The 26603-nt window shown below is 39.2% G+C and overlaps 1 protein-coding gene across 2 annotated transcripts in view; it reads right to left on the reverse strand.

Annotated features, from left to right (window-relative positions):
• The window catches only part of FBN1 (fibrillin 1), a 253616-nt gene that overhangs the window by 208364 nt on the left and 18649 nt on the right, over window positions 1-26603 (reverse strand). For both annotated transcript variants that reach the window (XM_033851648.2, XM_073800934.1), the window contains exons 3-4: window positions 8760-8842; window positions 6663-6761 (exon numbers count right to left, since the gene is read on the reverse strand). In XM_033851648.2, the coding sequence (XP_033707539.1) occupies window positions 6663-6761; window positions 8760-8842 (182 nt within the window). The remainder of the gene's footprint in view (window positions 1-6662; window positions 6762-8759; window positions 8843-26603) is intronic.

Below are 26603 nucleotides of genomic sequence, written 5' to 3' on the forward strand. Positions count from 1 at the left end.
TGTCTTTCAGGTGAACTTTTTCCAGCATAAACTATTCTTTCTCCTTTAGAAAATAAAAGCACTTGGTCAGACTTGTGAAACAGTAAGGCATGGTTAGTCCAGTGGTCGAAATAAACCAATGTACCATGTCTCCTTGGGCCAGAGGTGGAAAGCTCATCGACAGATAACAGCATCTTAATCTCCTGCTTTGCCACGAACATGTTTACCAAATTCGCATTCTTTGTGAGTCTTAGATCTGCAGGGGAAAGAGTATTTCCTTAAAGGTGGGCGTGATCACTCAGGATTTCTGTGGGGAAATAGAAGAACTAGATCTGTAGCTTCACTACACAGCAGAAACAGTTTAGAGAGTATATATATACACACTGGTTTTATTGTTGATTGAGTCCTGCCATTGATGCATATTCTAAATTTACTCTGATGTGACAAAGAATTCCAGATGTCTGGCAATTAGGAGACCATGTTCTATGTCGCTAGAAAAAGCCAACTGAAAAAATAAGGGCTTCACTTGAACCCATATGATGCTCTAAATACCTCAAGTTACAATAGATTCCTAAACTCAATCTGTGTTAAGATTTTACCAGAAACTGAAAATACTAGGGGAGTTTAAGTGTCAGTGTACAGGTCTATGCTGCCACGTGCAGCTGGTCCTGAGGAGAACTTCCCCTCCAAGATGGGCAGACAGCCTCAAAGGGTTTCAAGGAAGGCTTAACATCCTAGAACTAACAGAAAATGTTGCCATTAACCTGTATCCACATAGAGTCCCAAACAAATTTTATGTTCATTCCAGAAGATGTCAGTCAGTCATTTCAATCATTCAACAAATATTTACTGAATGCCCTCCATTTGCCAGGTATCAAAAAGAGTAGAAGAAACTTTCTTTAGATTATAGCCCAGCACAAGTTAATTCTTAAAATAACCAACCAAAAGAGAGTGACGTAAACACGCTACTGGAACAAGAGAGATGCAGGGCTGGCACTTGGGTCTAAATACCTCTCAGGTAATGATTTTCTTTGGGATGCATTAGCTTGGGACTGATTCTAAAAACTTCCATTATCTTGGCAGGCACAAGGGGCAGAAAGAACAATGGGAGCAATTTGCAAATAAGTATCTGTATGGCAACATGTGATTTTAATGTAGGCACTAGGAAAAGTACAAGGCAAATTAAACAGCTAGACTAACTTCTGGACTTGACATCTGAGACAACAGTCCATAGGGGCAACCAGAGTCACTGCAGGATAGAAATAATTTTCACTGGGAGAGATAACTGCAATGACATTTTCCTTAAGTGCATACATAATCTATGGTGCCTTAGAAGAGCAACTTCACTAAAGTGTCTCAAAACAAAACAAAAAACCTAGCAGAGCTGCAAATGGTCCAGAGAAAGACAAGTTATATGACAGCAGTGATAAAGGCACTTCCATACAGGGCTAACTAGAAAGCAAAGAGCTCATTCCTCTTCTTCCTGTTCATAGAAATCCCACACCACCCTGAAAAATCTTTCCAAGGTCACTTCTTCCAGACTAGCTACAGTACCACCTTCCCATCCTTTGAGTGTTCTTACACTTTCAGCATGTGTTTGCAGCACACTCACTCAAACTCACTAACACACTGGTCTACAATTGTTCCCCTGGCCTTCTTACACCCTTAGAGCTTGGATTCATGTTGGGAGTCCCAGCACCCCAAATTCTAACTAAACTGAAGTGAATTAAAAATGATAAAATTTTATCCAACTAAAAGGGGTTCCAAATTGTAAAGATGCCAATACTCACCAAACTGACACACAGGTTTAGAGCAATTCCTATCGAAATCCTAGAAAGATTTTTTTTGTAGATACAGACAAGGCAAAGGAACTAGAATCACAATTTTGAAAAAGAAGAATAAAGTGGGAGGAAATTAGTCTACTCAATTTTCAAAACTTACCACCTGGCTGCAGTAATCAAGACTGTATCGTATAGGAGAAGGGACAGACAAATGGATCAATGGAATAGAACAGAGAACCCAGAAGTAGATCTACACAAATATGCCCAACTGATTTTTAACAAAAATGCAGAAGTAATTCAATGGACAAAGGATAGCCTTTTCAGAAATAAATGGTGTTGGAGCAATTAGACATCCACAGGTATCAACTACACCTAGACCTCAACCTCACACCTCATACAAAAAGTACCTCAACATGGATCACAGATGTAAATGTAAAACTCTATAACTTTTAGAAAAAATGGAGAAAATATTCAGGATCTAGGGCTAGGCAAAGAGTTCCTGGACTTGAAACCAAACGTGTGATTTTTTTCCATTAAAGGAAAAATTGATAAATTGGACTTAATTTTTAAAAGCTTTGCTCTGTTAGAAGATGAGAAGGCAAGCTACAGAGTGGGAGAAAATGTTTGCAAATCACATATCTGACAAAGAGCTAGTATTTAAATTATATAAACAGTAAAATAGTTAAGAATCCAATTAGGCAAAAGATGTGAAGAGACATTTCACTTAAGAAGATATATACAGGTGAAAAAATGGTACAGATGAACTGGTTAGCAGGGCAGAAATAGAGACACAGATGTAGAGAACAAATGTATGGACACCAAGGGGGGGAAGTGGCGGGAGGGGGGTGGTGGTGGGATGAATTGGGAGATTGGGATTGACATGTATACACTAATATGTATAAAATAGATAACTAATAAGAGCCTGCTGTATAAAAAAATAAAATAAAATTCAAAACAACAACAAAAAGAAGATATATACAGGTGACAAATAAACACAGGAAAAGATGTTAAACATCATAAGCCAGTAGAAAAATGCAAATTAAAACTACAATGATGTAATTACTATATATCTATCAGAATCGCTAAAATTTAAAATAGTGGCAACCCCAAAAGCTGGTAAAAATGCAGAGAAACTGGGTCATTCATGTATTGCTGGTGAGAACGTAAAATGGTACAGTCACTCCAAAAACAGCTGGCAGTTTCTAGAAAAGCTAAATATGCAACTACAGTACAACCCAGCAATTACAGTTCTGGACGTTTATCCCAGAGAAATAAAGACTTACATTCACACAAAGACCTGTACATAAATGCTCATAGCAGCTTTGTTTGAAAATCAAAAAAACTAGAAAGAACTCATATGTCTTTCAATGGGTGAGTGGCTAAACAAACTGTGTTACATCCATAGTGTGTAATACTACTCAGCGATAAAAGGGAACGAACTACTGATATATACAACAACAACAATAGGATGAATTTCCAGAGAATTATGCTGAGTGAAAAAAGCCAGTCCCAAAAGGTTACATACTGTGTGATTCCATTTATACAACATTCTTGAAATGACAAAATTATAGAAATAGACAACAGGTTAGTGGTGGTCACGATTAAGGAGAAGTAGGAGGAAATGAATATGAGAGTAACATGAAGGATCTGGTGGTGATGGTAATGTTCTGTATCTTGACTGTATCCGTGTCAATATCCTGGCTGTGATATTGCACGATAGTCTCACAAGATGTTAACATGGGGACAACTGGATAGAAGGTACCCAGGATCTCTACACAGTACTTCTTACGATTGAATGTGAATCTATAATTATCTCAAAATAATAAGTTTAATTTTTAAATCCTTTTTAAAAACATAAAGAATAAAACAGGATGAGCATAAAATTGATCTCCAAAGTCTAAAATGTGAAATTTAGGGAGCACCTTTTATAACAACATACTGTATATTATTTAAGAAGATAATCTATTGTATATTTCTGTATATTTAAGGAGAGTTTGAGTGAATTCATGGATCACCAATGACAGGTCTTTATGAGAATTAGGGTTGCTCAGGATCTATCTCTGGCCTCAGAGACTGAGAGAGTAGAGAGCAGTCCCAATAGACCTGGAGTTAAAGTCTAGAAAACTCGCTCTGACCCTGTCTAGCCAATCCCGCTTTTGCCCTGGTGCCTCAATGACTGGCAGCAAGACTCCTGATAGGTTAAGGGAAGCCACGACTTCCGGGTGTCCAAAGGAATTGCTGGCTGGCAATTTGGACTTTCTGGAAATGCGATCTCTCATTCAGGCCACTAAGAGATCATTTCCTATTTTACAAGTCACAGGACACAAGTTGAAAATAACCTGAAAGAAAAACCCTCCTTTCATTCTTTATATTTTCAAATGAGAAGGCTGTGGCCTCAGAGGTCCTACAACTTGCCCAGACCTCCTTGACTCCATCACATAACAAGTATAAAGTTTCTTATAGGAAATACTGATAAAATGATATTGACTCCCTCTTAGCAGAACCACAGGTAGTGAATGCAAACATTTCACTGAGTTGGATTATTCTTCTGTTAGCAGGGCAGTTAGCAAAGGGATCTATCCAAATGTGTCTACCACATCACGGGCAGGAAGTTCTATAGGACGGCAGAGCTGTTCCCTAGAACATCACTTAAAAAGATCAGAAATGAATTCTGAACATCCCCAGCTACCCTTCATTTAAAACATTCTGCCATCTTTAGTTGTGCAAGCTGTCTGGACATTATTAGTTCAGGTAGAGTCCAAGCCAACAATTTTAAAGGTTCCAAATGCCTGAAAAACCCTGATGAAACCATATCTTCCCTCTCACACCACTCTCAACCACCAGCTACTTGGGGGCTTTGTCCAATGTCCAAGTACCGTAGATGAACCCAAACCATCTCAGAGAGCACCACCCACAGGTCTTGAACTTCAGCCTCTACCCTAACCTGGCCCACAAGACCATACCACTATATTCCTCCCACCTCACTGCTAGCTTAAAGTCTACTAGGACCACAGCTTTTCCCTCTGATCTTGTTAACATCCTTTCTCCACATCTCATGATTTTTACTTGATTAAATCATTAGCAGCTCACACTATCATTGAAGACCTTTCCAGCTGGATACCCGGTTTTGCCATCCGGCAATATTTTCTTCCCCCAGTGGAGTGCAGTGTTGTTGGTTGCTTCAAGAACCAGTCTGAGAGATGGTTCTATTCCCAACTTGATATGTAGACTCCTTCCCCACCCTGAGGCTCTCACTCCTCAGAGGCAGCCTGGAGGTCATCCTGATGGAGATGGAGACATCCGACATGTTCCCCAAAGTGCTTCCAGCTGAGCTCTCTACCTCTTGATATTCCTCCAGCTCAAGTGCTCCTGATATGTAGAACTAACCTACCCTTGCTTGGAGGACACACATTGAAAACCAAGCTGAGATCAAGTAAGAACATGCTACACCCATTGCAATAAGTTAATGAGTCCCAGCCCAAGGGGGAGTTTCTATCCCAACCTACAACTGTCTGTATTTAGTGCTAGACTATCTCTGTTTGGTTTCCACCAGAAGCAAATTCTGAGACAATAATTCAAATGTGAGTAGTTTATTTCAGAAGTAATTTCAGGAAACACTGGTAAGAGACTGGGAAAGTGAAAGAAAGCCTATAAAGTACATTATCAAGCCTATTCCTACTGTGGGCAACTAGGGCTCAATCCCACTAGGGAACTTCAGAAGACAGTGCATAACACACTTCGCAGTTATGCAAAAGGAGAGGCAAGGAAGCATGGGTACCTATCCAACACTCTCCGTTTCTCATTGGTTAAAAGGTGCTTCTAATTAATCCCCTCAGCCTTCCAGCTTGTCCTACATGCTCTGTGGCCAGAAAAATGTTACAGAGCTCCCAGGCAGAGTCACTCGTGTCACCCATGAATGCCAAGGTATGTGAGTGGTCACCAAGAGGGTCTGCTACCCTGCACTACTTGCCCCGTCCTGTAATTGGTTCATGAGAGCCACGGTTAAATGCGAGGACTCTTAACAGGTAATGAATCTTGACCCCGCGGAAGTCTCTACTTGCAATCGATGAAAGAGAATGTGCTTATTCCACAATACTCTCCTTAAAACCTTGTCAAAACCAGAACACACTGTAAGAGGAGTGTATTTTCCCATCAGAAATGGGAAATGGAAAAGGAACCTAAGTTTTTGCCTTGGTGATGGTCAAGGTGTTGAGGGGCTATTTATATAGACATGAACTTCAACTTTTTTAACAACCAATGACTCACCTCCTTCCCGAGCCCTACATTTCCCCTAATTCACTGCTGAGCACCCTGCATTTCAAAACAAAAACCAATAGAACAAGCAAGCAAAGTCTCTGAATAATGAACAGAATGAACAAAGTGGTAAAATTCTGAAAGGGAAAATATGTTTGTGCTTCATGATAAATCATCCCCAATAAACTGCCATGATGACTCCTTCCATTTTCTTCTTGCAAAAGCAGGGTCTCAAGTTGTAAAAAGTGTTTAATCAGATTCATATTTCAGTACCACAAGGAAGAATGCTTAGTTTTCTTGAGCCAAAAAATGTTCATTAAACAATCATTTCATTGAGCATCTTTTATGGTGTTTACACTGGAGATACAAAAATGAATAAGGTGATACCTACACAGAAGGAAGCCATAATCTTTATATTATTCACAGTAACTACTTCCCATAGGTAATTTCCCTATAAAAAGTGAAGAAGGGAAATGAGAGCCCAGATTGAGGAAAGCCATTCCAAGTATTTTGGGCAGAACAGAGAAGGCAGATGTTCTAGTGAAAAAAAATGTATTGCAGGCAAGAGAAAAGCCAAAAGCAAATTTAGGAGAAAATCGGGCATAACCACATAAAATAATATTATATATAATGACATGTTATACTCACTGGATCTGGAACCACAGGAAGGAGCTATCTGACCAGATGGGCAAGTGCACATATTTGGCCTAGAACAAAATCCATCCCCACAGGAATGCCGGCAAATGGCTGTGAACAAAACCAGAGGTCTGTTAGCACATGGCTTCACAGCACGGTGATTTACAGGGCCCCAATCCTCCAGTGAGGAAACCTGGCCTATCAGGTTCCTTGTTAACTTTGCCATCATGACCTATGTGACCTTAGGCTTCAGATTTATTCATTTATAAAACAAATCTGTTGGACTAAATAAACTCTGGCTATAAGATTCGGCAACTCCCTTATCCGTATCAGTGGTTCTCCATCCTCTCTTTGCTTATTCCACAGCTCTCAATCTGTCAAAAACCCAAGATATCCTATAAAGGGAAAATAAAATAAACAAAAATCTTGTGTGTGTGTGTGTGTGTGTGTGTGTGTGTGTGTGTGTGTAATAATATAAAAATTGTAGCAGTATTCTTGGGAGCCTATTTTATTATAAATGCTTAAAGTTTACTAATTTTTATAAAAATACTGTGCCCTGCTAAGACTACTTCCCTAGATAAGACCCTGCCAGTCGAGAACATATGATCTATGGAGGAACTTGTATCCTACATTTAGTCCTGTTGTGAATTACATCCAAAGTCTGAGAGAAGACGTGTGAATCCACTTCAGTAGTACTGATCCTACAGTCAGGAAGCCATTCATCTTTTAGAGAATTATTAACATTTTCATGCCACCCAGAATCTAATATCATACTTGTACCAAATGCTCTGCTATTGGACTAAAGAATAAGTTCAAATGGTAAATGATTTATATTTAACAGAAGACCAAGATTTGGTCACTACTTTTTATACTCATAAGGCTTGATCCTTTCCTTCAAACTCCTGAACAAACTTGCAAGGGCAAATGAAACGTACAAGGCCAAAAAGAATACCCTTGATAGACAGTGCATTGAAACATCAGAAGAGCCTAGGATGGAGGTTGAAAACTATTAAGAAATAAGCTGTCAAAGGATCCTACAAACATTTATTTAATACCTGAAGTCAGCATTTCTCAGAGATTCTATAGAACACTAGGGAAAGGGTTTTGTTGTCAAGTTCATTTAGAAAACTCCAAATACCATTATACCCCTCTCTTAGTGAGTCAGGTATGATCTTGAAGTAAACCACAATGTGCCAAATGAATAAATTGCTTTTAGTTAAAATCAAGAATTGGGAAAGGGATTAACTTTTTCAGGTCACCAAGAGAATGCTGGTTGAAATAATCTCTTCTTCTCCACAGACCACTCTTGGCCAAATAAGAAGGGGGGTGAAGTAATTCCTTAAGTGTCCTTTCAGCTCTAAATTTCCCATTATACAAATGGAGTTTTCTAAAAACAAAAATTATTTCACAGGTATGATAACTGTAAAAGCTCATGGAGGACAGATGCCATAACTAACTTGACTTAGTATCGCCATTAAATAGCACCTTGTCTTGCATGTAATTTGTCGCTCAACATTTGTGAGGTATGATGAGAATCTGGGGCTTTCCCACAGAAGCAGAGTCGGTAGAGGAATCTCTGGTACCATCTGAGTTCTTCCCCTAGTCTTTTCACTCATCCTCATATGATGCTCTATCTGCTTCCTCTCCCCTTTGTCTAAGAGTTAGGTCTGCTTTTAGCCTCGATCACCGAAATTCAACATACAAGGTTTGGGCGGGCTTGTGGGTGGCCAACACAGTTAGAAATTACAGTAAGGAAAGCAGCAATGATAAACTGTTTTTCAAAACTCCATCAAAGTGATTACATAGTCTATGCAGCCAGGCACAAGGTATGCCATGACATGAAACCTTGATCAAAGTATCCCTGTGGCTCTATTCCCTCTATCTCAGAAACATTCTAAAGGAAGTCATTGAGTTAAAGTATAACAGTGGTTTGACCAAGTTAATATATTTCCCAAGCTGGATTCAGAGAAAGTAGGAAAATCTTAGAGCTGGAAGGCTCTGCTATAGACATATTAATGGTATGCAGTTACAAAAGACCGAATACGAAGAATCACCATGCAACCAAAACAACAAAACAAGAACATGAAAAATGACAGACTATTTACTTACGGACAATACACTGATTTCCACCAGGTAAGGTCTTCCATCCAGGGCAACAGTAAGCATTGTAACGTGATCCACAGACATTAGGTCTGAAACAAAAACAAAAAAAATTCAATCACGAGAATTCCATACTTTAAAAAAAAAAAAGAATATATGACCAAATAAAAGGAAAAAATTCCTGAGTTATTAGAACAGTATGAATCTTTGCAGACAAGAAAAGTAAACTCATGGGACTCAATGCTGGCTTAGTAGTTTGGGACATTTTAACACAAGATACCAACACGGATATGCTTAATATCACCTATGCATACAGCACATCAGGAAAATAAAAACCACAGGAACAAAATGCAGTGCTTTCTATCACAATGCACAGATATAAAAAGTTATGGAGCCATATGAGACTAGTTTAAACAATAAATGTACCAATCTAGTTAAGAAAAGTCATCATAAAATCTACTGAATGTAAGGTTTTATATTTCTATTCATTGAAGTTGTGTATATTTTTTCCTATGGCCCAGCTACCCTGTAAAATGTGACCACATTCTTCCTTTCACCAGAATTACAGGAATGCACACCCTGACATTAGAAAAAAAAAAAAAGCCAAAACACGTAAATATTTCTTTAGCCAAAATTTGGAAACATAGTTGATACCAGCAGTTACAGGAAAATAAAGCCAATGTCACTCTGGCTTCCTTGTTTACAGTTCATCACATGTCTTGGAGCAAAGCCTCCATTCAGGATACATTCAGGATCCAAATGATCCTATTTAACAATTTAAGGGAGCAACTGGGTAAAGATCTAACAAATTTTACACTGGAAACTAAGGCAGAGGGTATAACACACAGAGACCCAAAAGAAACCATTCATTCATTTCATTTTGCCACGTCTGAGGGCCTAAACCTTGATGCCAGTTCCTCGAGTTCAGGGGCTGATAAGGCAGGTCAAAGGTTTTGCAATCAGTTTCACAAACTAGGAGCTATTCCAAGGCTTGCTGGTATAAATACTGTAGTCCCATAAGTATAAGCCTTTAAGAACAACTGCAGAGCTAAAATGCATACCTGTATATGCACAGAACCCTCCTGCATTTCCTCTGAACTCACTACTTTAACCAAATGCAGGATTGGGAAGTGAGGTAAAGTCTTTGCTCTGTCCTGTACTCTCTTTACAGCCCCAGAGAACCTGGAATACTCTGCAGGGAAAAATGTACACTTCAGACCAACTGATGCTGAGGTCAGAAAAAGAAATAGGAAGAAGGATGGAGGAGCCAGGGAGAGGGTCCCAAATCCATACCCAAAAGCCCACGGCTTCTCCAAGGCTAGACAGAAAATGATTGGATAGAGGCTTAATATGTGCATGACGTTAGGACCTCTCTGAGCCTTATTTTATTTCTCTACAACTGGGATAATGAAATGTCTGCCTTGTCCACATTGTGTGTGTGTGTGTGTGTGTGTGTATCAGATGAAATAATGAACATGAAAAGCTTACATATGAAAAGGACAATGAAAACACACAGCAGCATTGTGGTGGAATCATCTTCTGACCTAAATTAGCTACTCAGCCAAAGGAACCATAAGAGATTAAGGAACAGAGAAAGACTTTATTAGGAATTCTAAGCCAAAGGCTCTCAATTCTTTTTCCCTCCTGTGACAAAGTAGTGGCCCAAGCTTCAGTTCAGAGTGCCCAGAACTTCCTAGGGCTACTCAGAATCTTAGAAAGGGGAGTGAGAGGAAAAGATAGGGTAGAAGGCTGGGGCAGGAGGACACCCAAGCTTCGTAAAAGTTCCCTCAATCTAAAATGACAATCCAGGCCAAAGTCAACCACCTCAAACCTTCCCCACCAACAGCCCATTACAACAACTCCACTGGATTCAGTCCAACCCCAAATCAAACCCTGGAATAACTTCAGAGGATCCCTAAGCCTTTGTAGGGTGTCTGCTGTTGGAGTAACTATGTTTTTCAGACAAAAATCAGGATATACTGTCTGACAAGGAGTGTATTTATGGAGTAACAACACACATAACAGGGTAAAAAAGCTAAGAAAAAAAGAGTCCAGGATCAGTCCTAACAGTCCTGCAAAGCAAGATATTCAAAATATTTTCCAAGGTACATGAAAAATCACAATAATATAGACATTCTTTACTGTTTCCTCAAACTTTAGAATCAACCTACAGACAAAACATGAAAGATGTTACAATTTACAATGGTTACAAAACAAAACGTAAATATTTTAAACCTTTGTGTATCATAAATCAAGAAACGAGTTGGAAAGAAAGGTGTGGAGAGAAATAAAGCAATTGATCCAAGAAATAGAGGTTTAGATATATAATGTTTATAAGTACCAAATGATTATAGAATGGCTAAAAGTCATTCTATAATTATTTTAAAAATATGAAGAAGAAGAGAGAGTAAAAGGTATAGATCTAAGTGAGCTATGTCCCCATCTTTCATGGCAAGAAGCCAATAGGTACTATTTAAATCTAGACATAGAAGCACAAACACGGAACATGGTGTCATGGGGATAAATGTGAGAAGAACTAAAAACAGAAATGGTTAAAACTGGTTGCCTTAAGAGATGAGGATCTGGGGAAGTAGAGAGTTCTTTTGCTTTCTCAATTAATGCCCATCTACAACTGTTAATTTCTTAAACATGTGCTGTTATACTTTGATCATCATCCTTTATTTATTTATTTTTCTTTAATTTTATTTTACCAATTTTTTTATACGGGAGATCCTTATTAGTCATCAATTTTATACATATCAGTGTATACATGTCAATCCCAATCGCCCAATGCAGCACACCACCATCCCCACCCCACCGCGGTTTTCCCCCCTTGGTGTCCATACTTTTGTTCCCTACATCTGTGTCTCAATTTCTGCCCTGCAAACCGGTTCATCTGTACCATTTTTCTAGGTTCCACATGTATGTGTTAATATATGATATTCGTTTTTCTCTTTCTGACTTAACTTCACTCTGTATGACAGTCTCTAGATCCATCCACGTCTCTACAAATTACCAGATTTCATTCTTTTTTATGGCTGAGTAATATTCCATAGTATATATGTACCACATCTTCTTTATCCATTCGTCTGTCGGTAGCATTTAGGTAGCTTCCATGTCCTAGCTATTGTAAATAGTACTGCAATGAACATTCCGGTGGATGTGTCTTTTTGAACTATGGTTTTCTCTGGGTATATGCGAAGTACTGGGATTGCTGGGTAATATGCTAATTCTATTTTTAGTTTTTAATGGAACCTCCACACTGTTCTCCATAGTGGCTGTATCAATTTACATTCCCACCAACAGTGCAAGATGGTTCCCTTTTCTCCACACCCTCTCCAACATTTGTTGTTTTATAGATTTTCTGATGATGCCCATTCGGACTGGTATGAGGTGATACCTCATTGTAGTTTTGATTTGCATTTCTCTAATAATTAGTGATGTTGAGCAGCTTTTCATGTGCTTCTTGGCCATCTGTATCTCTTCTTTGGAGAAATGTCTATTTAGGTCTTCTGCCCAATTTTGGACAGGGTTGTTTGTTTTCTTAATACCGAGCTCCATGAGCTGTTTATATATTTTGGAGATTAATCCTTTGTCCGTTGATTCGTTTGCAAATATTTTCTCCCATTCTGAGTGTTGTCTTTTCATCTTGTTTATGGTTTCCTTTGCTGTGCAAGAGCTCTGAAGTTTCATTAGGTCCCAATTGTTTATTTTTGTTTTTATTTCCATTACTCTAGGAGGTGGATCAAAAAGGATCTTGTTGTGATTTATGTCAAAGAGCGTTCTGCCTATGTTTTCCTCTAAGAGTTTTACAGTGTCCGGTCTTACATTTATGTCTCGAATCCATCTTGAGTTTATTTTTGTGTATGGTGTTAGGGAGTGTTCTAATTTCATTCTTTTACATGTAGCTGTCCAGTGTTCCCAGCACCACTTATTGAAGAGACTGTCTTTTCTCCATTGTATATCCTTACTTCCCTTGTCATAGATTAGTTGACTATAGGTCCGTGGGTTTATCTCTGGGCTTTCTATCTTGTTCCATTGATCTATGTTTCTGTTTTTGTGCCAGTACCATATTGTCTTGATTACTGTAGTTTTGTAGTATAGTCTGAAGTCAGGGAGTCTGATTCCTCCAGCTCCGTTTTTTTCCCTCAAGACTACTTTGGCTATTCAGGGTCTTTTGTGTCTCCATACAAATTATAAGATTTTTTGTTTTAGTTCCGTACAAAATGCCATTGGTAATTTGATAGGGATTGTGTTGAATCTGTACGTTGCTTTGGGTAGTACAGTCATTTTCACAATCTTTATTCCTCCAATCGAAGAACATGGTATATCTCTCCATCTGTTGGTATCATCTTTAATTTCTTTCATCAGTGTCTTATACTTTTCTGCATAGAGGTCTTTTGTCTCCCTAGGTAGGTTTATTCCTAGGTATTTTATTCTTTTTGTTGCAATGGTAAGTAGGAGTGTTTCCTTAATTTCTCTTTCAGATTTTTCATCATTAGTGTAGAGGAATGCAAGAGATTTCTGTGCATTAATTTTGTATCCTGCAACTTTACCAAATTCATAGATTAGCTCTAGTAGTTTTTTGGTGTCATCTTTAGGATTCTCTATGTATAGTATCATGTCACCTGCAAACAGTGACAGTTTTACTTATTTTCCAATTTGTATTCCCTTTGTTTCTTTTTCTTCTGTGATTGCCGTAGCTAGGACTTCCAAAACTATGCTGAATAATAGTGGTGAGAGTGGACATCCTTGTCTCGTTCCTGATCTTAGTGGAAATGCTTTCAGTTTTTCACCATTGAGAATGATGTTTGCTGTGGGTTTGTCGTATATGGCCTTCATTATGTTGAGGTAGGTTCCCTCTATGCTTTCTGGAGAGTTTTTATCATAAATGAGTGTTGAATTTTGTCAAAAGCTTTTTCTGCATCTGTTGGGATGATCATATGGTTTTTATTCTTCAATCTGTTAATATGGTTTATCACATTGATTGATTAACGTATATTGAAGAATCCTTGCATCCCTGGGATAAATCCCACTTGATCATGGTGTATGATCCTTTTAATGTGTTGTTGGATTCTGTTTGGTAGTATTTTGTTGAGGATTTCTGCATCTATATTCATCAGTGATATTTGTCTGTAAGTTTCTTTCTTTGTAGTATCTTTGTCTGGTTTTGGTATCAGGGTGATGGTGGCCTCATAGAATGAGTTTGGGAGTGTTCCTTCCTCTGCAATTTTTTGGAAGAGTTTGAGAAGAGTGGGTGTTAGCTCTCCTCTAAATGTTTGATAGAATTCACCTGTGAAGCCAGCTGGTTCTGGACTTTTGTTTGTTGGAAGATTTTTAATCACAGTTTCAATTTCATTACTTGTGATTGGTCTGTTCATATTTTCTATTTCTTCCTGGTTCAGTCTTGGAAGGTTATACCTTTCTAAGAATCTGTCAATTTCTTCCAGGATGTCCATTTTATTGGCATAGAGTTGCTTGCAGTAGTCTCTTAGGATACTTGATATTTCTGCAGTGTCTGTTGTAACTTCTCCTTTTTCATTTCTAATTTTATTGATTTGAGTCCTCTCCCTCTTTTTGTTGATGAGTCTGGCTAATGGTTTATCAATTTTGTTTATCTTCTCAAAGAACCAGCTTTTAGTTTTATTGATCTTTGCTATTGTTTTCTTTGTTTCTATTTCATTTATTTCTGATCTGATCTTTATGATTTCTTTCCTTCTGCTAACTTTGGGTTTTGTTTGTTCTTCTTTCTCTAATTCCTTTAGGTGTAAGCTTAGATTGTTTATTTGAGATTTTTCTTGTTTCTTGTGGTAGGCTTGTATAGCTATAAACTTCCCTCTTAAAACTGCTTTTGCTGCATCCCATAGGTTTTGCATCATCATGTTTTCATTGTCATTTGTCTCTAGGTATCTTTTGATTTCCTCTTTGTTTTCTTCAGTGATCTCTTGGTTATTTAGTAACGTATTGTTTAACCTCCATGTGTTTGTGTTTTTTACGTTTTTTTCCCCTGTAATTCATTTCTAATTTCATAGCATTGTGGTCAGAAAACATGCTTGATATGATTTCAATTTTCTTAAATATACTGTGGCTTGACTTGTGACCCAAGATATGATCTACCCTGGAGAATGTTCCATGCACACTTAAGAAGTGTAATCTGCTGTTTTTGGATGGAATGTCCTATAAATATCAATTAAATCTATCTGGTCTATTGTGTCATTTAAAGCTTCTGTTTCCTTATGTATTTTCATTTTGGATGATCTGTCCATTGGTGTAAGTGAGGTGTTAAAGTCCCCCACTATTATTGTGTTATTGTCGATTTCCTCTTTTATAGCTGTTAGCAGTTGCCTTATGTATTGAGGTACTCCTATGTTGGGTACATATATATTTATAATTGTTATATCTTCTTCTTGGATTGATCCCTTGATCATTATGTAGTGTCCTTCCTTGTCTCTTGTAACAGTCTTTATTTTAAAGTCTATTTTATCTGATATCAGTATTGCTACTCCAGCTTTCCTTTGATTTCCATTTTCATGGAATATCTTTTTCCATCCCCTCACTTTCAGTCCAAACGTGTCCCTAGGTCTGATGTGGGTCTCTTGTAGACAGCATATAGATGGGTCTTGTGTTTGTATCCACTCTGCAAGCCTGTGTCTTTTGGTTGGAGCATTTAATCCATTCATGTTTAAGGTAATTATCGATATGTATGTTCCAATGACCATTTTCTTAATTGTTTTGGGTTTATTTTTGTAGGTCCTTTTCTTCTCTTGTGTTTCCCACTTAGACAAGTTCCTTTAGCATTTGTTGTAGAGCTGATTTGGTGGTGCTGAATTCTCTTAGCTTTTGCTTGTCTGTAAAGCTTTTGATTTCTCCATCGAATATGAATGAGATCCTTGCCGGGTAGAGTAATCTTGGTTGTAGGTTCTTCCCTTTCATCATTTTAAGTATATCATGCCACTCCCTTCTGGCTTGTAGAGTTTCTGCTGAGAAATCAGCTGTTAACCTTATGGGAGTTCCCTTGTATGTTATTTGTCATTCTTCCCTTACTTCTTTCAATAATTTTTATTTGTCTTAAATTTTTGCCAGTTTGATTACTATGTGTCTCGGCATGTTTCTCCTTGGGTTTATCCTGTATGGGACTCTCTGCACTTCCTGGACTTTGGTGGCTATTTCCTTTCCCATGTTAGGGAAGTTTTTGACTATAATCTCTTCAAATATTTTCTTGGGTCCCTTCTCTCACTCTTCTCCTTCTGGGACCCCTAGAACACACATGTTGTTGCATTTAATGTTGTCCCAGAGGTCTCTTGGGCTGTCTTCATTTCTTTTCATTCCTTTTTCTTTAGTTTGTTCCACAGCAGTGAATTCCACCATTCTGTCTTCCAGGTCACTTATCCATTTTTCTGCCTCAGTTATTCTGCTATTGATTCCTTGTAGTGTAGTTTTCATTTCAGTTATTGTATTGTTCATCTCTGTTTGTTTGTTCTTTAATTCTTCTAGGTCTCTGTTAAACATTTCTTGCATTTTCTCGATCTTCGCCTCCATTCTTTTTCCAAGGTCCTGGATCATCTTCACTATCATTATTCTGAATTATTTTTCTGGAAGGTTGCCTATCTCCACTTCATTTAGTTGTTTTTCTGGGGTTTTATCTTGTTCCTTCATCTGGTACATAGCCCTCTGCCTTTTGTCTATCTTTCTGTGAATGTGGTTTTTGTTCCACAGGCTGCAGGACTGTAGTTTTTCTTGCTTCTGTTGTCTGCCCTCTGGTGGATGAGGCCATCTAAGAGGCTTGTGCAAGTTTCCTGATGGGAGGGACTGGTGGTGGGTACAGCTGACTGTTGCTCTGGTGAGCAGAGCTCAGTAAAACTTTAATCTGCTTGACTGCTGATGGGTGGGGCTGGGTTCCCTCCCTGTTGGTTGTTTGGCCTGTGGCAAGCCAACACTGGAGCCTACCTGGGCTCTTTGGTGGGGCTAATGGTGGACTCTGGGAGAGCTCACGCCAAGGAGTGCTTCCCTGAACTTCTGCTGCCAGTGTCCCTGTCCCCAGGGTGAGCCACAGCCACCACCCGCCTCTGCAGGAGATCCTCCAACACTAGTATGTAGGTCTGGTTCAGTCTTCCTGGGGTCACTGCTCCCTCCCCCGGGTCCCGAAGCGCACACTACCTTGTGTGTGCCCTCCAAGATTGGAGTATCTGTTTCCCCCAGTCCTGTCGAAGTCCTGCAGTCAAATCCCACTAGCCTTCAAAGTCTGATTCTCTAGGAATTCCTCCTCCCATTGCCAGACCTCCAGGTTGGGAACCTGATGTGGGGCTCAGAACCTTCACTCCAGTGGGTGGACTTCTGTGGTATAAGTGTTCTCCAGTCTGTGAGTCACCCACCCAGAAGTTATGGGATTTGCTTTTACTGTGATTGCAGCCCTCCTACCATCTCATTGCGGCTTCTCCTTTGTCTTTGCATGTGGGGTGTCTTTCTAGGTGAGTTCCAGTGTCTTCCTGTCGATGATTGTCCAGCAGCTAGTTGTGATTCTGGTGTTCTCACAAGAGAGAGAGCATGTCCTTCTACTCCGCCATCTTGTTTCCTAATCCTCGCACCTTCTTTTCTAGGAAGATTTTCCAATCTTACCTTCACCTTTGGGAGCTCCTCTTCTGAGTTTCTAAAACACCCTCTATCATCACTTTTCATAGTACACTGTAATTTTTAGTTAACTTTCCTGTAGATTTTTAGTGCTTTGGGAGCAGGCATTTTATTTTTACATCTCTGTCTCCTGATACACAGTAGATTCTGGATTCATTCATTGAGTGAATCATCATCTTTTATTTAAAGTAACAATTTTACTTTAAAAGTATGAACTTCTTATCTCATAAACAGGTGCTTTCTGCTTCATTAGAATGAGGCATTCACAGCTCCCTTTCATTAGTTATCACATTTTCATTTCACTGAATTTCTTAAAATTCTATATAATGCTGAATTATGATTTATTTTGTTTGCATGCTCTGACTTTTTTGAGTTTAATAACTTTTCCCTTTTTAATAAGTAATATATATATATTTATTTTAATTAATTAGTTTTATTTTTGGCTGCATTGGGTCTTCGTTGCTGTGTGAGGGTTTTCTCCAGTTGCGGTGAGCGGGGGCTACTCTTCACTGCGGTGCACGGAGTTCTCTTTGAGGTGGCTTCTCCTGTTGCGGAGCACGGGCTTCTGACACACGGGCTTCCGTAGTTGTGGCTCGCAGGCTCTAGAGTGCAGGCTCAGTAGTTGTGGCGCAAGGGCTTAGTTGCTCTGAGGCATGTGGAATCTTCCTGGACCAGGGCTCGATCCCCTGCATTGGCAGGTGGATTCTTGACCACTGCGCCACCAGGGAAAGCCTAATATATTATTTAATTTCAACCAACATCGTCAAATGACAATTGCTTTAATCTCGTTACCATTCATTCTTCAACAACACTAAATACTACTACGTCTTGTGGCTTAATGCAAAGTATTAGAAAGATGTAAGATTTCTCCTCTGCTGACTTTGGTTTTCAGAACTGCAAACTAACAGAACATGTTCAAAGAAGCTGGGTGGCATTTGTTCTACTTACACACAGAAAAAAACACCTTTAATTCTAGAAATAAATGAATGTCTTATTTAAGTTGGAAAGTTCTAAGATATGTAAAGTCTAAAGTAGACGAGTTGGATGATTTCCATTCTAAAAGATTTTACTCTAAAGTTTCAGCATGAAAATCATTAACAAAGAAGACAAATCATTAATGGAGTTACTTTTTTGTGTAAATCAAAGTGTAGTAATCATACCTCTGCTTCTTCCTTTTCACTTCATCCGCCATACCTACCAACCCACCACCAAAAAAGAGTCAGAGATAAAGCTCCATGAAAGTGGCAGTGGCATTCTTCAAATTAAAGGTAAAATTCAAAGGGAAAAGATATAGTAAGTGCTAAAGATACGCTATTTCATCTTCATAGAAACTCTTTGAGCTAAACCTTACTATTACCGTTTTAACAGTAAGGTTTAACAAACTAGCCAAGGTCCCATAGCTTGGAAGTAGAGAATGGAGTTTGAACTCATGAAGTCTTATTCTAGAGTACACTGTCTTAGTCCCTAGGTTAAGGCAAAGATGTATTTAGGGGAGATGATGATATTCGCCCAGTAGCATTCCTGGTGGCATAGATAACAAAAATCACAAAATGTCCATCAACTGACCAAAGATTAAGCATAAACGGTTTTTATCTGTATCTTAATAGTTTATGGGGGGAGGGCGAAAATATGTTTAGATTTCACTTTACTGCTATACGTTCCATTTTTTTCAATTACTAAGTCTTTGTCTGTAACTTTTCTTACCAGTTGCTTTGAATGTTGTGCTCTGTAATAAGCCAACTCCAATCACTCTGGGGGCTGGGTGAGCCTCAGCAGGCTGGATATTTGGATCCAGTTCAGACACAGCACTCAGAGATTGTGTGGGCTAGCTAAAGCCCCTCTCAATGGAGCAAACAGCTGGGCTCTACCATGTATGACCACATCACTGCAAGAATTAGCCTCAGTGCAAGATGTCTGCAGTGTGTCCACATTCCTTAGCCAACCCACTTCTGCAAGTCTGGCCTGTCTTTCAGCAAGAGAGCCTTTCTGCTTCCTATCCCAAGTGCAAACTCCTTTTCAAACATGACCAGGGTAATAAAGACAAATTCAAGGAGCTCTTATTTCATATACATGAGTTTCTCAGCTTGTGAAGTGATAAAACCTTGGGCAAGGAGAATAACAAGCATTAGGTAAAGGTTAATGAGATGGACCCTGCTCTGGAGTTGCCTGCTTTTTTGACCTTTAGGCAGAAAAGTTATGATTTAGCCCTCTTGAGTATCAGCGTGGAGGGGTATCAAAAAGCATATGCCTCCCACATAATGATGGGTGCCCAAATGCGCATGTGACATGTCTCAAGGTAAACATCCTAATATCCCACTGTTCCAGAGTTTAAAAATGATCATAACTTTCACTGTCAAAAATGAGATACATAATGAAAAAACTATAAAACACAAATGAGCTACATATATTGTGAACCACACATCGTTATTTTATTAGTTCTTTGACAAATTTTATCAAGGTAAAAAGAAAAACCATGAGTGCTATCTGATAAAGGGATCCACTGCTTCAATAAACTTTGCAAACACTACCCCCTTATTTTATTTCCTGTATTCTGGCCCTCTTCACAGCCGAAGGCAGAGGTCACATCTCCCAGCAGTGATCTGAATATCACATGTGACTGTTCCAGCCCATCTGCCCGTCACAACAAGTCAAGTAATGAAACTTCAAACCCCGGTAGTGAAGACAGCTTCCAGGGCCTCCTCAAGCTTCAGCCGGGCTCTCCAGACCCAGGGACTCATTTGTGGATTGTCTGAGTCAACACTGGCTGGGACACAGACAATCCTGGTTTTCTCCTTTGAAGACTCAAGCCAGCCAGCCAACCTCTCTAACCTACCTCATGTAGTTTTTCTTAATTAAAATGATCTCAAAAGGAACAAGAAGAAGAACCATTCGTATTGTGGTTTGCAGGAGCTTTACCCCCTTCTTGCTCTCTCCCATCTCTGTTAGATTGGTGACTCCATTATCCTTTCCTCCAAAGTCAATGTCTGCTCTCAAGACTTCCTTCCCTCCCTCCCTCCTCTTCTCTTCCCTCCTTCCTTCCCTTTCTTCCTCCCCCTCTCTTCCTCTCTTCAGTTCCTACCATCAGGACATCTAGAATCAAATGTTCTGTGACTACCTCAAACTCAAGGTATCCAAGATCACATAACTCATCTTCCTGTGTAGTCAGTAAGTTCACTGCTGAGCACACAACAGGGCACATGAATAATCATCTTGTCCACCAACACAAAGCCACTCAACAATATTTAGTGAGAATCTATTATGTGTTAGGCAGTGTGTTAGATAAATAAAAGTGACTAAGACAAGTATATCTAACACCCAGACCTAACACTTGGTTTCTAATACCATTCTCCAATAAAAGGAACCAGGGCTCCTGGGAAACATGGCTGACTCCAGGACTGGGCAAGAAATGTACAAGGTGAGTGTGGAGCATCTTGTGGTGACAGAAAGTAAAGAAAGTAAGAAAGTGCCAAACAAAGAAACAAATACCCACAATGATGGGGACATGTCAGGGATATAGGAGCCAAACCAAGAGCTCCCAGTGGCCAAAGCTAGAACCATTCAAGTAACAAAATAACAAAAGTAGTATTGGATTATAATCCAAAGTATAAAATAAATGTCCATGAGTCCAGACTGATAAATAAATAATTGAATAAATAAATAAATGGTAGAAAAGAGAGAAATCTCTTGTGCTGGCAAATTCCAAATGATTAGATACTCTGCCTTCAAGAAGGTGATGCATAACTCCCTACGCCTTAAGTGTGAGCTGTGCATAGTGACTTCCTTCCAAAAGAATCCCAATTAAGGGATAATCTACAAAATTCCTGACCAACAGTCCTCAAAACTGTCAAGGTCATCACAAATAGGGTAAGTCTGAGAAACTGGCACAGCCTAAGAAGATATGATAACTAAATGTAATGTGGTATCCTGGATGGGATCCTGAACATAAAAAAGGACATTCAGTTAAAAAATCAGTTAAGCTGAATAAAGAATGGACTTTAGTTAACAAAAATATATCAATATTGGTTCATTAACTCTAATAAATGTATCAAACTAGTATAAGAGGCTAACAGCAGAGGAATTTGTGTCCAGGATATATGGGAACTCTCTGTATTATCCTCGTGATTTTTCTGTAAATCTAAAACTGTTCTAAAATTAAAAGTTTACTAAAAAGTAAAATAACAATAATATTTTTACCATGCAATTATAAACAAACTGTTACATTCCCCCCAAATTGACTAAGACATAGTCTTTGCTCTCAAAAGAAGATGGACCCGTACGTAAAGCCTGTCAACATGACAGGTAAAACACTGACATCAAGGTCTGCCTGGGGAGCTAACAGAGCACAGAACAAGGGTGTTTAGCCTCATCATCCAGGGTAAGCATGGAAGGGGACTCTCTGAATCATAACTTGATGCTTCCCAGTTGCTAAGAGGGGTCACTAGTTTTATTTCATCCCACTGCTGGGATGAAATACTCTTAAATTCCCTGACTCCATAAGTAAATCCCTTGTCCAAATCCTGGTGTTTCACTGTTGGACTAATACTACATTCTGCTTTTCCTGGCTTCCTAGTTCCTCTCTACTCCGTTAGGACAATGGAGCTAAGCATGTTTTCATGTTCACCATGCTTAATTCTGTTCTCCTCTCATCCAGAGATGGATCTTTACCCTCTGTAAAATGTGAAACATCTCACTATTAGCTTCAGATCCCCACCAGGTAGGCCTGTCTTACCTGCCCACTCTCATCACCATCAACTTCCACCCTCCTGCCCTGCTTCTTCTCTTCACCGACTCAGTGGTCTGTCAGGCACAAGCCCCCTCCTCCAACACACACACACTAAATCTAAACTCTTCTTCCATCTTTACACTAGCTCTTCTATCTTTCCCGTTTAATGTATAATTCCATCCCCCCTCCCCCCGCAGAGTGTTAATCCCTCCTCCCTGATTAATCCCACCATGTTTCAACCTACCAACACAATTCCAGACACACGTCTCATAAACCTACACATGCTATATTACAATTATATACTTTAAATAATTTTATGTCTAGAGTCTCATCTGTGAAACCTGCCCCCAGCCCCTCTGATCCCAGTCTAACAGTTTTTCAAGCAGAGAAACCATGCTTGTTATGCCTAGAGTATCTTGGAGTCCATTTAGAAGCACACAAGATAACACTGACTAAATGCCTTAGTAAGTACAAAGCACAATTAACAAAGATGAACTTTGGTGTCATAAGTAGGCCATCTGTAAATGCCACCAACATGGAGAACTAATAGAACTATTTGTTATAAGCGAAACTATTTAAGGGAAGAATATTTCCTGCTTATTTGAAAGGTTATAGACAGTTAAATAGTAATGCATAATGGTTTCATGCCTTGATTATTTTGCTGATCTTCTGATCATTAATTTATTCTAAACAGTGAAGTTATCAATGTTTATAACTCAGGGATCAATATATTTCCTTCGAGAAAATACAAAACCAATGTAGAGAAAACATTCATATATAAATATCTGATTCTACTTATTTATTTAGCAAAAGAAAATCAAAAATCCCGAAGGCAACTCAACTCAACAAAAGTTTTAAGTGTATTTTCTTAGGGCAGGTTGTTGCGACTGATCAAAGTCATCGATGGAGCCAGAGAATGTGATGTGTGGCCAATTCCAAAAGACAGCCATCACAAAGCTCACCAGGCAGCCTTGAGAGGTTCCTCCAGATGTGCTGCTTGAACGGAGGCTTTTCCCACGGTGATCAGGGTAACTCAGCCCCGGACAGCACAGAGAGGGTGTGGCCTCCACAGTTTCATTTGCTATATACCCTAAGTTGTGTTTTTGTGGGAATTTTGTGTTGATCAGAAGAAACAGCTCAAGAACTTAAGAGTCAAAGAATTTAGGTCACCATATCGGGGACACACACACACACACACACACACCCTCAGCCTTTCTTAGCTAAGGAAACAGAGAGCTGCCAAGGCAGTTCCCCAAATTCGGGAGGTCATTTTGGAGTGGCGGCCAACTTAAATCCGGTTGGAATCTTTTATAGGTGACTGGAACATGCGCATGTGTGTGCTTTTCTTTGAAATAAAAAAGGAAGAATTTAAGGCCGCAGGGTGCACTGGAACAGGAAACTAGAGATTGAACCGTGAAGACCAGAAGCACATGGATGCGTGCAGCAAGTCCTAATTCCACTGATACATGGGGCACTTTCCGCCTCTGGTACTGTGGATTGCACAATACTGAGAACACAAAAGTCTGCACAGACTACTAAATAACCTGTGCGGCCTCGTAAGCTTCTAAAGGCAATGGTTTGACTAACTTGCTGTCGTAGTAAACTTGCACTAGACCTACTTCTCTCTAAAGCAAGGGATCTTTGTCTGGCCCTCTGGCATCACACCCCTCGTTGGGTGTACAAAAGGGACTGCCATCTAAACATGGGGAGAGGTGTTATTTGTTTATGAAGTTGAAACTTTACTATTTGATTCTATAAGGATGAGGAGGGATTTCCTCAAGACAGATAAAAAAAAAAAAAAAAGTGTGTCTCAAAATTGCATCTCTCCAGCCTCTACGAGGATTTAACCAGTGGTATCACATAAACACGTGATGCCTCTAAGGAACTGCTTCCCAGAACTCTGCAATCCCTTCAATTTACCTATGAGTTCAAGACCAGCAATGATATTGTCTTAGACTGGGATATTTGCTCCATTTACTCAAGTCAAAGCTATACTGTACTTTTGTAAAGGGTGGGCAAAATTCTAGAGATGATTGAAATACAAACAAGTAAAGTAAGCAGGTGATCCAGAACAGGCAGGCCCAGGATGGTGTCTATGGAATTCGCTGCTCCCAAGTTCCAACTGGTCCCTTTCCACCTCTTTACCACCCACAGAAGAAACAGGGAATTGAAACCATGACTCTCACCACTTCCCAGAAGTTCTCAGACCAAGAGCTCTGTCCAGGGAGATAATATCTTCTGAATGTACTGGCAGCGCCAGTAAGAGACAGGAAAACGGGCCAATGGGGTCAGGCTTAGGCGAAAGAATGGCATACTTCAGGAGTCGGGAGTGCAGGGTGATTCAAAACTCCAGTTCCAAGTACTGGCAGCTCCCAACTGACAAACAGGTAGGGCTCCAAAATGTCACTTCTATACTGGTATTTAGAACTTGGAATGGCTTTTCCAATAGAAACAATGTTAATAGGTGGTGGTTTGGTCCCCAGTCTAGCCAAATAGCAGCCTCTCAGCTACATTATCAGCTAAATAGGCTATTGTAGGCTGGTCTGGGAACCCGACCACAGACTTAAAATGCTGTTTTTATGGGAAAACACATTCCACGGCAGGCAACCAGAGGAAAAATTGGCCACTCAAACCCATGGTCCCTGCAGCTACAGCAAGCTGCCCGGTGAGCTGTGAGAATCAACCACCTTCAACTCAGGCCACTCCACACAGTCCTTAGAGGGCAGCCAGAATGGAAGCCTTCCCAACCCCAGGCCCAGTGCCATCCCCCACCCCCAGCAGGAGCCCATTAGGGCCAATATGGGATAGCCCTAAGTCTATAAGTCAGGAACTTAAAAAACGGGGAGTAATTGGATATTCTAATCTTCAACGTACCTGAATTATTTTACAAACCAGAAGATCCTACCTCACCAGGAACTATGATATAAAATCAGGACCCAGGACTAGTTCACAGACCAAAGGGTTCAATGAGCCATTTCCAAAAAGAGTAGCTTCCAAATGAAGCAAGGGAGCAGATCAGTTTTGAACTGTATTTAGTGGCTTCCCTCTTGTATTCAAGTTATGTGAGCGTTTCAGATCCCCTGGAACTGAGTAATTACCCTCTCTTTTAGAATGTGAGCTCTTTAAAGACAGAAAGTTCAGATTTATCTTTACAAGCCCAGCACCTCACACAATACCTGCATCTTAAATGGTAAATGAAGGTTTAGGATTTCAAATGTACTTCCAATTAAGACAACCTAAGTTAGACAGAATTCTGTCAGAGTGGTGAGGATTTCATTTAACAAAAAGATAAATATGTTTATAAGAAATTAAATAATAAAATAAAGGGATGAAAAAGATAATTTCTAATAAGAAATCAATGTCATTTCATCCACGTTTTTAAGTTTAAAAAATTAAAATGAAAAATCAAATACATAACAAAAGACACACATAAATGGAATTCATGGGTTATGACAGTAAAATTTTCCATGTTTCTGATGGATCATTTAGAAATATTTTACAGTTTCAAAGCTTTGGAGATCTTGTATCTCAAACTCTTATTTCACAAGTGTCAACCGGCAATGGGTCTTTTAAAAACATTTCTCTAGGAAACCTTATCATCAGAACAGAGGCAACATTGTTGCTAAGGAACAACAAAAAAAAAAGGACAATAAATCATTGATAGAGTTTAAGTTTCTAAAAAGGCAGAGGAAGCTAGTTAATGGCATGCCATAGTTGAGATTATTTCATAGAAATTAACAATTCACAATATTAGGAATTAAGAACTTGACGAAGTTTTTTTTTTTTTAAGCTTTTCAATTGAGGTAAAGTTGTAAGCATTTATTTTTAAACTTTTGGATATTGGAACAATTTTAATAAAAACAGTCTAATTTAAATTTGAGGGAACCTGACTGAATCAGGAATTTATCTAGTCCATATGAAATCACCATGTAGAATAAAAATAATAATTAGCAATGTTTAGAGAGCTTTATAATTTACAAAATGATTGTGTGACTCTTCCCCAAAATCCTATCAAGAATATGCATTGCTGTGCTCATTTTCAGATGAGGAACCTAAGAGTCAGGGAAGTGAAGTAATTATTCAAAGGCTACACAATGGAAACATGTCATAAATCACTAATTAAAAACCAAAAGAATTTATTAATAAAACATTCCAAGGCTAGTACTAAAGATTTTTAGAGATTGGAAAAGATGTTTCCATAAATACCCCAAAGAGAATGTGTTCCTTTATATAAACTCATTTGTGCATAATTTTTTGTGCTCTGGTTTTCTTTTCTTAAGTCTGCAAAAATAAAAATTTTAAGCAGAACTCACAAAGTATATTGGAAAAGGAAAGCAATGGTAAAAGGAATACATTTTTTTTTTTTTTTGCGGTACGCGGGCCTCTCACTGTTGTGGCCTCTCACTGTTGTGGCCTCTCCCGTTGCGGAGCACAGGTCCTGGACGCGCAGGCCCAGCAGTCATGGCTCACGGGCCCAGCCGCTCCGCGGCATGTGGGATCTT

Source organism: Tursiops truncatus, chromosome 2, assembly GCF_011762595.2.
Source record: "Tursiops truncatus isolate mTurTru1 chromosome 2, mTurTru1.mat.Y, whole genome shotgun sequence".
Lineage (NCBI taxonomy): Eukaryota > Metazoa > Chordata > Mammalia > Artiodactyla > Delphinidae > Tursiops > Tursiops truncatus.